General features: G+C 42.7%; 1 protein-coding gene across 1 annotated transcript in view; it reads right to left on the bottom strand.

The window, feature by feature from the left end:
- Positions 1-29: 29 nt before the first annotated feature.
- The window catches only part of LOC140948106 (E3 ubiquitin-protein ligase HERC2-like), a 54,300-nt gene continuing 41,324 nt past the window's right edge, over positions 30-13,005 (bottom strand). Inside the window, exons 45-58 of the mRNA XM_073397333.1 lie at positions 12,466-12,725; positions 10,619-10,863; positions 9,447-9,572; positions 8,995-9,266; positions 8,179-8,377; positions 7,448-7,662; positions 6,421-6,852; positions 5,385-5,619; positions 4,075-4,368; positions 3,111-3,194; positions 2,365-2,782; positions 1,954-2,189; positions 1,199-1,495; positions 30-724 (exon numbers count right to left, since the gene is read on the bottom strand). Of these exons, the coding sequence (XP_073253434.1) occupies positions 506-724; positions 1,199-1,495; positions 1,954-2,189; positions 2,365-2,782; positions 3,111-3,194; positions 4,075-4,368; positions 5,385-5,619; positions 6,421-6,852; positions 7,448-7,662; positions 8,179-8,377; positions 8,995-9,266; positions 9,447-9,572; positions 10,619-10,863; positions 12,466-12,725 (3,532 nt within the window). The 3' untranslated portion in view covers positions 30-505. The remainder of the gene's footprint in view (positions 725-1,198; positions 1,496-1,953; positions 2,190-2,364; positions 2,783-3,110; positions 3,195-4,074; positions 4,369-5,384; positions 5,620-6,420; positions 6,853-7,447; positions 7,663-8,178; positions 8,378-8,994; positions 9,267-9,446; positions 9,573-10,618; positions 10,864-12,465; positions 12,726-13,005) is intronic.

Raw genomic sequence — 13,005 nt, 5'->3', positions numbered from 1 at the left:
CTTAGTCACCGTTACTGAGTCTAAAAATATTTGAAAGACAAGATAATTTATTTCTAAGCGAACCACACTATTATCGAAATTCTACAGTCTATTTAAAATTAGAGGGACAAAGCCGATTTTCGCCTATAAGACATTATTTTTTTCAATATTTATAGATACAATTATCAGTCTTTTGCCAATGTTGTGAAGCGAGGATACCCACAACTTAAATATGTAATAACGACTGCACATACGGGTGCCTGCAGAAACTTTGATCAGCGGACCTTGAAATACAACAACAAGTATTACAGGAACTGTCGTTGTCGCTTCTCTGAGTCGTGGTGAAGGTAAAACCCGCCACACCTTGAAACACTCACTAATTTAGCAGTTACCCTACAGACAAAATATTTTTCAGTGCGACGGTTTACCAGATAGCACGTGGACTCTGGATGCTAATCACGTGAAATGTAAGATGTCACGTCCTCTGGTCTCCCAGGGACAAAAGAAGTCCCCGTGACGGTATTTTCTAGAACGCCTCAACGTCAGTATCATACTCCTCAGCTTGCTCTCCAGTTAGGTCGATCCTGGCGTAGTCGTCTGAGTCGATGGACTTGCAAAAATGGATGGCATACTTAAGCTTTTCGCAGAGTACTCTCTGACAAGAGTACCGAGGCATCTTAAGAAGGAAAAAGCAGGTGTACGACTCCGGTAGGTAGTGGTCTGGGGGCGAGTATTTGTCAAGTACCTGGAAACACATTTATATGCAATAGTTTTATTACGTTAAACCCACAATAGGCATGAGAACTGAAGCACGTAGTAAAGATATGAAGTTTTCTTCTTTCCTGATCGGATCCCCATACCTCAACAAAGCTTGCTATGGACGGCGGGTCTGTGGAAGTCGTGGATAATTCAACACTTCTTAGAAGTTTTCAAATCGAAACAACGCAACACCAAAATGTGCTCATTGCGTCTGTAACAGTGCAGTGTTTCACCAGGCCATTACAGAGTTTATTTAAGGTAGATACCCAGGAGAACACGCTTGTTTTGACAATCTTACATAATTAGCCGAACCCCCACAACAGCACAACAGGTCCCAAAGTTTGGCATCTTTGGCACCATTGGTTCACGGGAGTATGAAATAATAGAAACATCGCCCATGTTGGACAAAAACTTCGCTGTGACTTGTCTTTGACCGGTGTATCGAAGCAAGATCACTTACCTGAAATACAAAGTCCCTGCCTCGGAAATCCACGATAGTTCTCGGGAGTCGTGTTCGCCCCCAAACAAACCGAAGAAACAACGAGCGCTCGGCGTTGGAAAAACTTTCTAGTGTATCCCAGAACCAACGAACCAATGGAGCGCTAGCGTCTACCCCTTTATACGTCACCACGGACTTTAACAGGTCCAAAGGTATATCGGGACTGCCACACACCATTGTCTCCAGTTCAGGACCGGTAAAGAGAGACAGCAAGGGGACTGGGACCACTCGTGCCATGCCTTCTCGAACCGCCGATACCTAATGGTAGAAAAGATTCATCATATTAAGTCAAATCGAGAGGAAAAGTAAAACCATCTATCTAAACGTATTTGTGGGGACAACGTTTTACTTCACACGCTCCAGACGTTATTGACAAATTGTGGGGTCAAGATGGCTAGGTGTCGACTAGTTTTTTTCTTTGCTTTTAAGGAGCGAGACGAAGTCGCGGTCTACAAAAACACGAAACAAAAGAACGACTGACAAACGGGGCGTTTACCTACTGACACCCATCTACAGCTCTATTTCCAACATTTTGTAAAATAACACAAAATTTGAAATAATACATCATATATCAAAGGGATAAATAACTTAAAATGTATAAATCAAAGGCTCGAATTTTTTCGACCATTTCGTGAAAAACAACATCACCGTATTTGCTGACTCAAGAACTGACTGACAAGATAAAAGTTAGAAGCCAAACCAAGAACAACACTTACCTGTACATCAAACTCATGCAATCGGTAATGAAGTGCTAATCTAACATATTCTTCTCTGTTGTCCAGCGTGATTCTCTTAACCTTATTATGCAGCTGTACTTCTTGACCGCTGGCACTAGGAGTACTGAACGGCATCTCCATAGCTTCAAACGTCTCATCCATGTCCCGGATGCACATCAAACCAGGCACATAATCTTTGTCGATTTCAGCCAGGTCTGTCACTCGCAGTGACATCCCTAAAAAAATATAATAATTTGCCAAAGATTATAAGAACTTCTTTAAGGACGCTGGCGTTCACGTATATCTTAGGTCTTTAGTTAGATTCTTTAATAGATAATGACTAGCTCTCTTAAGAAATGCAACAAAAATTTGGAGTTGACGTTATTAACACTCCACTGCAATATGTCTTACCAGCCAGCTGCTGCCAAACAGGTTCAGCGAGGTTCAAGCTCAGTGGGCTGCCTGTCCTGATAGCAATTCCTATCAGCACACCCAGGAATTTGAACATGCTCAGATGCACAGGAGAGCGAGCGTCAGGATTCAGAATAAAGCAATCTCTGTTTGCTCCTGACTCTTCTCTTCCATTAGGGGTGACAATCAGCAACGGAAGAGAGCCATTTTGAAGCTCATCGCACATTTCCGCGATGGACTCCGAGTAACCACCTCCACAGTCATCAACACTTTCGCCAATGAACTTGACCTTCCAAACACGATGCGGGAGGAACAAGCTGTCGGGACCAAAGTTACTCATCTTAAAGCAGGCCTGACCGAATACCGATTTAGAGCCGTCTGGTCCAGTAAGACCACCTTTGGATCTGTACTTTTTGATCTAAAAGAAAAATGTATTATGCTGACGGATCAGGTTAGCCTTCTAATAGAAATATATGGTGGATTATGGGGTTCAGTACAACAAACACGTTGTACTTAAATTGTACAATGAGCTGCATTTGATGAAAAACAAAAAAGGAAAGATGTGTATGTGCGTATGACTTGCATCAGTGTCATCCAAACACTCATTAAACATGATGAAAATGTTTCTTAAGCTTTTGAAATTGTTTGGTGCAATCTTCACGCTTTCTACCAATAAATGTGAAAGTGTATTTACGAAAAACGAAGGACACTACGTAATTCGAGGCTGACGTTACTAAAGGATTTACCTGTATTCTGTTTAGTTCAATCACAGGACCATGCTGTCGGTCACGAACCATGGTTGTCTGAACTACTTTACGGAAGGCTGCTTCCTACAACAGTCACGACGAAGTGAGTGTTATAAAGAACAATTGTCGGACAAAAGAATAACACTGGGATTCTACAGAATGAAATACAAAAGTTTTATCTTGGTAACAAAAGGCAAGTGGGAAAAGGCATTTAGATAGGAAAAGTTAGCGAAAAACCCGCCAAATGTTAGTTACCATGGCATCTTTTAGTGTGGGCGTGGCGGTCGAGTCGTTAACACCTCGAACTTCGGACCTGTAGATCCCGGCTCAAGTCCCTCATTTTTAGACCAAAAACTGTTCTCCACTCTGTTTCTCTTAATCCAGGCCCGGGTTGTTCAACCGTTGGATAGCACTATGCAACGGATAAACCACTATCCAGGCAGATAAATATTAGGAAAACCAGTGGATAGCGTTATCCACCTTTTGAACAACTGGGGCGGGCAACCACCACATACTACTGTGGGCAATCCTGAGATCGACCAGAATCCCGGAGCGGAAGGGGAAAGGAATATCCCTAGGTGTCTCATGCTACATAAACCGGGCTTAGCTCCGGCTTAGTGGGCCCCGCAGGTCCGTGGGGGGGAACTTCTGCATTTTTATGGCATTTTTGTCATTGAGAAATTCCGGTATATAGTAATGTGTGGAATGCAAGTAATAAGTCTTTATAGCTAGGGCGCTTACATTTGTCAGAACTGGCTGCGCACCACACCAGTTCAATCGTAAGGAAAATCCTACTGTTAATCAATACTATCCAGCCAGATCAGCTTATTCTGAATAGTACCCACGGATGTGATGCCGGGTTTTAGTAAAAATTTCAAAAAAAGAACTAATATTCCATTTTCAAATCAACCGGTCTAGCCGGCCAGTTCTGACTATGGAAAGCACCCATAGCCTCGGTCCCCACCTTGCCCGATGGTATCAATACACCTCTCAACGAATCAAGCGCTACCAGTGGTTCCTGACCAGCATGTTCCTTTAGTCGGGGTTGCAGATCAAACATGGCGAGCGAGGAACACACGAGATCTGAGAAGTGGTGAAGAAGCATGAGGCGATTTCGAAGAGTTCCCAGGAAGATTGACTGTAGATGGTTATACTCCATCGGGACTTCCCTGGGAAGGCGACCGGCATTGGCGGGTTTAGTGGTGGACCAAGCGATCGTGTGAGCCGAGCCACATGCCACACGATTTGTCTTTTTACCCTGAGAAGGAAAGGAATTGTAAAACAAGGATATTAAAATAAGAACTGACAAAACAACAGACACAAGGGTAACAAAAAATGTTAAAGTTGCATGACATTTGTCACAGTCACTGACTCATTTAACTCTATTTAAATGCACAGCCCCCTGCCCCCCCCCCCCACCCCTCCCACTCGCCGTTAAGCGGACACCATAAAAGGATCCCAACCATTTTAGTCACTCGCTTAAACTCCCATTAAGGCGAACATCTTACTTAGACCGTCAATCATTGCCGCGACTAACCGTGACCGACTTAGAGACTTACGCGCTTCAGTTGGACCCTCCATAATACGGATACATTTCTATTAAAATAGTTTTCTCAATGTTCCCGAAAATAACAGTCCTCATACATATTTAACGTTTACAATATGATGCGGACCTTTGGATTTCTCTCTCTAGCGTCCATATTATGCAGGTAATAGACGGTTTTCGAAACTAATCAAAGTGTATGAGAAACGTACGAAATTTTCGTCATATTACCTGGGCTAGAAACACAATGAAAAATTTTTCGATACTATTTGAATGGAAATTGAGAGAAGTGTGTCGTCACGTTACCATAGTAGCAAAATTTCTGGATCACGACAATAGGAAGCGAAGGCAAAGAGAACTGGAAAAACGCAAAGGTTTATAACAGCAAAACAACAACTGTGCACGTGAATCACGCTTTTTTGTACGTCTCTTGGCCGTCTCGCGTTGCACGACTGCGACGTAATACTTCTTAATTTCACGCACCCGCTTTACGAGGTAGATGACCAAAAAGCAAAATTTTCCCTTTCTTTTTTAAACTTAGATACGGTCCTTTCGGATTTAACCCCACAAAATGCCGCCTTGACAAATTCAGTAAGATCGTCGAAGTTTTAGACAGTGCGAATTCGCTTTTTAAGTGATGTTTTCGGTTTGTTGTTGTCCAGAAATTTTGCTACCGTGGCAAAGTCACGTAACAACTTCTCCTCTCTATTGAACTAGTAAAGAATTCCCACCTGCAAAGCTGTGACCAGCCTTGGTCTTTGAATAGCGTTGGTGGAACCATCTCCTAACTGTCCCTCGTCATTGTCACCCCACGTGTACACCTCACCTGTGTCGGTACACGCCACACAGTGCAAAGAGCCTGTTGCTATGGCGATGACTTTCTTGTTTTGTAACGCTGCCACCCTTTTTGGGCGTCTCACATGATCATCTGAGCCGTGACCGAGGCGGTAGTAATCTCCTTTACCCCTGCACAAAGTAAAAAAGACCTACTGTACAAGGGCTTAAAGGGAATAGTCAAGAGTAACGCCCAGTTTTACAATGATCAAAATGAAAGAAATTAGCAAGCAAACAAACAAAGAGGCAAGGGAAAAAGTAAAACACGAACGCTCAATAAGCTAGGTTGATAATTGATAGTTACTAATTTTTAGCACTTCATTGTATAGTACAGTGCAAATTTACCTATTTCTTTTGAAAAGGCAACATGATTACACATTTTTAAGAAAAAACGTGATATATTTGTTGCACCAAATTACTGTAGTGTTAGTTTTAGTGTTTAACCGATTGTATATGTTGTGGGTCAATTTTATCCTTGGTTTAATTTTTATTTCCTTTTGTTTTAAACTCGTTACCATACATTACCATCCCCCAAAACAAAGGGAAATAAAATTTAAACCAAGGATAAAATTGAACCACAACATATTTATACGACATGAAGAGCTAATGGGATGGCATCTGAGTGGAGTTACAATAACCAGAAGTAGAGATATTGGGGGTAAATTTCAGTGAAATTTTTATCAAGGGAAAGGAATTTTAGTTCGAGCTGGCGGGGAATTCGAGTTAATCGAGTAAAAATGACTGAAAAGTGGGGTGAGATCCAAGGGAAATGGGACTAAGTTCGAATTAGCGGGGAATTCGAGTTATCGGAGTCCAAGTTATCGAGGTTCTACTGCAGCTTGTAAGGACATTCAAGGAACACCATACTAGCTAATAAATACAGTATGGTAGTCATGGCCCCTTTGTAACTGTAATAGTAAGTTCATCACTTACCACGTGTACACTGCACCAGACTTGGTCAGAGCTACAGAGAATTGCGAACCGCACTCAACTTTACACACACCAGCCCTCATGAGTGAATCAACCTTCATAGGAATCTTACACCCATCACTTCCCCCGCGACCGAGCTTGCCATAATCCCCGTCTCCCCAAGACCAAACACAGTCATTGTCCGTCAAACACAGCGTCTGCGCGTCTCCGCTTCCGCATGCCACGTCTATGACACGATGTCCGCGAAGTGCCTCCACCACTTTTGGCAGTAGCTGGTCTTCACTGTCACCGTGGCCTAGTCTTCCGTATCTTCCCTTACCCCAAGTGTACAACTCTCCGTTGCTTGTGATGCAAGCGCTGTGGGATCCACCACAGGCGATGTCTACTAGTGCTTTGCCTCGGAGAGCTTCAATAACACGTGGACGATCACAAGAGCTAGAAAAATTGAGGCATTTGTTAAATGACTACTGTGTGGAATGTTTACACGAAGTAATAAGCCCCCCCCCAAAAAACTTCTGATACCAAAATAGAGTAATTAGCCCAGTACTGACAACAGCTAAACCTCAACAGCACTTAATATTTACTGGGACGAACAAACATACAAACAAACAACGAGGCAAAATGGGGAAACAAAAACACCGAACACAATATACAAACAGACACACTCCATGCAGTCAAATGGACATGTCAACAGATTGGAATAACGCAGACATTAAAACGGCATAAAGAGAAAGAAAAGTTGTCCAAAGTAAACCAACAGTCAAAAAGCTTTTTGTAAAGCAAAATCAACCGCGGTGAACCTCACATTCACTTAGAATTACAAAACATACCTTTAACGATGCAAAGCAGTACGGATTTTGGCCAGTTCGACTAGTTTGTGAAGATATATATATATACTTTTGGTCTCAGACCTCGTACCAGCGAAATGAGTACTTATCATTTCAAATGACCGCTTCTAAACTGACAGGCAAAGGGAAATTTCTTCAATCAGAAATAAGGAACCGTGAGTTTAACTAATAAAAGTACTTACTTCCGGCTACCATGCCCAAGTTTGCCGTCATCCCCTTCTCCCCAAGAGTAAACACCACCGTCCACGGACAGTGCTATGGCGTGCTTGCCTCCAGAATGCACTGCAACCTTTTTGATGACCACGTGTTGCAAGGATTCTATTAACCGCACTGACGTCACCGTGTCTGTTCCGCCAAGTCCCAGACGACCACCGTGTCCGTAACCGGTGGCGTATACCTACAAAGAAATGGTAAAGAGTAATGTTTAATCTGAGACGTTTCCAACTTAATTTGCCAGATACAGTTAACAAACGCTAGAGGTAATGGCTCCCAGGTGCTTCCCATGTTCTTGAGAATTCCGGCAGTTTTAGAGCATTGTGGACCGATGCGATTTCTAAATGCTTAAGTATAAACGACTGAAAAGAAGCAGAATGAAAGCTATACGACAACGCAATAGCTAACCAACTCACAGATTTAGGAGCACCATAAAAAGCCCAAAACGTGGTCTGAGTGCTTATGTAAACAAAAAATACAGTCGACTCTCTCTCAACAGACACCTCTATAAGACGGACACCTCCCTAAAACGGACAACTAGAGTTGGTCCCTGCCTTTGTTTACTCCCTTTATTTGACTCTCTATAACACGGACATCTCTCTAAGACGGACACTTACTGCTGGTCCCAGAGGTGTCCGTCTTAGAGGGAGTTGACTGTACAAATATTTAGGACGTAAAATGCGACTCCAACAGCACAAACCTTTCCATCTGCTGTAACTGCAAAAAGAGTTTGCTCTCCTCCAACAATTTGAACAGGCCTTATAGCACTGAGGGCCTCACAGGGCTGTGGAAACTTGACCTTTCCGCCCTCAATCCCGCCGAGCTGACCGCGGTGATTGTGCCCCCAGCCGTAAATAGTTCCACTTCCACCCCAGGTTACCGTCCAATCTGAGGGGCGTCTGAACACCAGACAAGCTAGAAGTTAGTGACTAGAATGGATCTTTCAAAATCTGGTTTCCAATTACAAGGAAACACTTTAGCCTTGTGATTTAGACTCTCGTGGTTCTACTTTAAAGTACTTTGATCCGCCGCAACCGTTGTCGCAAACGCAATGCAAGGCTAATCTCCAGGTTGCTGTCACACATGCTCGGCACGTATGTAACCAGCATTTGTTTGGACTTCCACTAAGAATGAATGGCATGTATTGTACGCAGTCTAATCACGCGGGTTTGATTGTGCTATCACTCGTAATCTGATCACGCGTGCTTTAAACTTCTATTATGCAAAGCAAAACTTTGGAGCATAATCATGTGCATCGATCTCTCCTGCACTCCCTAACATTTGTTTATTACCAGTATGTAGTATTTCTAGTGTAGTACCTTTGCCTAAACTACCAAATGAATAATAAAACGAGTTTCATTCCCCTCCAATCTAAAGAGCAAACAAATTTTTCGCTCGCAACTTTGTTAATGAATATACAGGAACAGTACACTAAGACAAATAATCAGTAAAAGCATTTCACACGACCTTTTTCTCTCTCAGACAAGAAGGATTTCGATTCGCAAAATACACTCACTGGTTAAGCCACAATAGAAGTTGTTCGTCATGTTCTCGTCTAAACATCTTGTGGTCTGTATAGTTTTCGGCGCCTTCGTCGCTATCCTGAACCATTTCTGAAATTTTCTCCTTGACTTCCATCTGAAAGTCGGACGGAAGAGGTGTCCTTAACTCCAGCGATTGTGCAACTCGCGAAGCAACGCAGAAACGTCTGAACCAGGCCCACTCGTGCCCGTCCGCACAACATGGAAGAGCATCGAGGCCAAGGTCACAGGCAAACGCGACAAGAACCTGTGGAAGAACAAAACAAGGCAATGAGAAAACTGAATAAAAAATACTTACACCTGCCGTAATTTTGCCTGCTTGTTAACTTCTACTAAATGAGATAATCGATTTGTCTTTTTATAAACAGGATCACCACCTTTACGGTACATACGACACAACTCTCACATATCGAAGACAATAACTCACTTTGAAAAAGTCGCTATGAAAAAGGTGTTTGCCTCCTCTGACAAGCTGTTCCTCGTACTCGTACTGTCTTCGTAAAGTGTCCGGAAGTCCTCGGATTAGTTTTCCCAGTGCCGAGGACGCAACAGCCTGAGGAAATAAATAAGAATCAAGAGCCTTTCCAACACACGCCCAAGAACACCCAACATCTAGTAAATTACATTATTATGTTATAGAACGACGTTACTCAAAAAAGTATACGAGATTGTTGTGTAGTAGAGACACATCTGTATTACGGACTGTACAGTTGGTCCTAGAGATACGAAACACCTTTCTATTAAAGGACTGTTCCGTTGTACTTAAGAGCCGTTGTGCTTTAGAATACGAACAATTCTGCAAAGTGAACATGTGGGTCTGTTCGTTTGGAGTCCGCGTTGACTGTATTTGAATCAATGTGATAATCTAAATAAGTTCAGTTTCATTTCAGTACAGTTTGGTCGAACGTCAGCTCGAGCCATATGAAATGTAATACGCCATTTGCACGGTGACGTCATTTTACCACTATGACCAGAATCCTTCAGCGTTTGCTTTCTAGTTTTGTAAACCTCGCTGGGATTGCCAAATTTAAATATGAAAGGAAAAACGAAAAGGTGGTAGTACTAAAATGACGCTGTCATGCCTGTTAAGAAGGAACATATAAGCCCAAGCAAGGAGCAAAACCAATGGAAATCAGTCCAAATGGTCACTGGACCTTTGCCAATTGAATGTACCAAATGTTTCCGTATTTAAAAGTTGGTCTGAGAAAACAGTCGACATTTCGCGACGCCATCAATGCGATCCACGCGAAATGACATCCGAGAAGCAAACGCAGAAATTCCATAGGACGAATCACTACTGAGATCTGGGTGGTGCTTCTAATCGCGCTCGTCAGAAACATCTTAATCTGGTGTTCCTGTGGCACTTAGGCAGAAATCTTCGAGCTATCACGGGCAACTACAAATAAGTTGCCCCTATTAATTTTATCAGGGGCACCTCGGCAGGGAAACTGGACTCCTTTCGACTTGATTTCGTTTCCGTAAGTTTTCCGTAAGTGACCAACGCGGATCCGTAATCAATGATTACCTCTAGCTTAATATTATTATCAAGGCTGGAATGGGATACTTTTTGGAATGCAAGGGTTAGTCACCACTACCTACCGTGCTCATACGCTGGTCACTGTTCTGCTTTAGTTTAATGAGTGGTTGATCGTACGTGAGGTTGTATCCGAAAAGGCTGGGTACGTCAATCGATGGTCCCACTTCTGACAGCACAAGTTTTCTCAACCGGCTTAGCGCCCACGTTCTTTGGCCAGCGGAGAGAGTGTTGAGTTGTGCACATGCGGATAACGATGAAGCCAGGCGAGGGATCTGGGCTGTATCGCCAAGCGTTTCCAGTTTAAAATCTGCAGAAAATCAAAACATCATGTTGTTTTGTCAAGTACTGATTAAATCAGTTTTAATACCTGAAATATCTGTTGGGGGTCAATTTTGGGTGATCGCCGACACACACAGCGGTTGAGCAACTCATCCAACTTTACAATAAAGTGTCTCTACAAAAATGTCCTTAACGTATGAGTTAGGCAGAATATTCTACTACAGAGATTAAGCAGCGATGGATTTTGCAACGACACGAAAAAAGAACGACGCCAGTATCAAATCATCTAAACAGAACCAGCTTGGACAATGAAAGATTTATCAAGCGAACGAGAGAATAGCGGGAAGTCCAGAACGGGCAAGGGCGGCCCATCTAGTTTACTTGGGTGCAGTAGCCAATCAGAAAACAGGACTCATCTTTCCCACTCGCGGAAGCAGCCATGTGTTAGGGGTTTCTTCGACGGGGACAGCTCCTCTAGCGAGAGTACTCCAGGACTCTGACAAAGCTTTGATACTTTCTTCCTTTAATTACTGGCGGCAACACAAACGTCTACAGCTCAGTTTCTTACAACAGCTAATCACTCTCTACTAACCATCCAACTATACAACTTATATAAGCATAACGCAGGTACGTTTAGGCTTGCTGATCATGAGAGTTACGAAAGCTATTCCGAATGACTTCTAACGAATTTCCCGTTGTTAACAAAAGTGGAATAAACAATCCTACAAGAGAACCAATGAAAGCTCGACAGCTAAATCCACGAGGCTAAACCTTAAACCAAAACAGGAACTCTGATGTAGGTAATAATCAAGGTCAGCAATAGTCCCAAAACGTACCCACTTGAAAACTGACAATCAAACTTAATTAAACCCCAAGCTTGATGACACTTCTGTCGACAAACCCATTAAAAAAGTAATAACACTCAAAAACCTGTTAACGCATATATTGGTTAACCTTGATTCTCAAACCCAAACATAACGAAACTTAAATCACGAGAAGAACAAAGAACAAACAGAACTGTCATCAAAAATCCTTATGATAATAATATCAAAAATAACCACAAGACTACTTCATAACACATGCAATAATAACCGTTGTAACTCTGTAATTGATACTCCACAGAGTCAATTTATTTAATCTTCAGAGAGTCAAGTATAAAAATAAATAATAAAAATGCCCTTTATTTGAGTGTCAATGTATTTAGGACGGAAGTACTAATTGGGGACACTATATTTTACATCTCCAACTGGAGACGAGACCGCCATTTCACGTGATTATCCGAGCCACGCGAAGCTCTAGCCGCTTGCAGGGCAAGACAGTACCTTTATTTCTCAGTTACTTTAAGACCCTGAGTATTGGTCCGGCCCCGGGAATTGAACCCGCGACCTCCCGCTCTGCATTCAAGCACTCTGCCGACTAAGGTAATCCTGCCACGTGAAATAACCAGTACGAATTTTATGGCAGTCAATAAAAGACACACGTTTAAAAAAAGGAGCGATGCTAATTTTCTAATAATATCAGATCATAAGTTGACTTAGAGCTTAATTTACCGACCTCGAGCAAGCCTGCATTATAAGACTGAGTTGCTAGAATTGAGAGAGAGTCTACTACAAAAAAAAAACGTTCTTACCCAGAAGACAGCGAGCCAAGTCAATAGAAGGCCTCGACTGCAAGGCTCTGTCCGATAATACGTCACAAGGAGCGGCAGCTGGGGGGATTGGATACACTGTGAAACGCCAGCCCCAACCATTTACTGAGCTGTCACTGACAAACTTCCAGCGGAGTTCGTCTCCACTCATGCGCAGTTCACTCGACCAATCAGACCACTCACGGCCAGAACGAACAGAGACAACACGTCCAGTGCTGTCCATAATGGTTAGCGGATCATGCCTGAAAGAAACATTTCGTTATTAGTGGTAATCCTATGAACCGAATACTACCTAGGCGATGATTGGTCATGACCATGTGACAGAAGAATCGTTTTTTTTTTTGTTTTGTGAACGGTCTTTTAACTGTTCTCACATGATACGAGATTATTCCGGACGGGGCGTAAAATTAAACGCCTTGGAAAAGGTTTAACAAGTGCACAAGGCGTATTTTCTGTTCATGTTTGTCTTTGCGGTATTTCCGTCGAGTCGATCAGAAATCCGAAGGTTCTTAACATTTTGAG

The sequence above is a fragment of the Porites lutea genome, chromosome 9 (genome assembly GCF_958299795.1).
Source record: "Porites lutea chromosome 9, jaPorLute2.1, whole genome shotgun sequence".
Classification (NCBI taxonomy): Eukaryota; Metazoa; Cnidaria; class Anthozoa; order Scleractinia; family Poritidae; genus Porites; species Porites lutea.
This window is presented reverse-complemented; position numbering and strand designations above follow the sequence as displayed.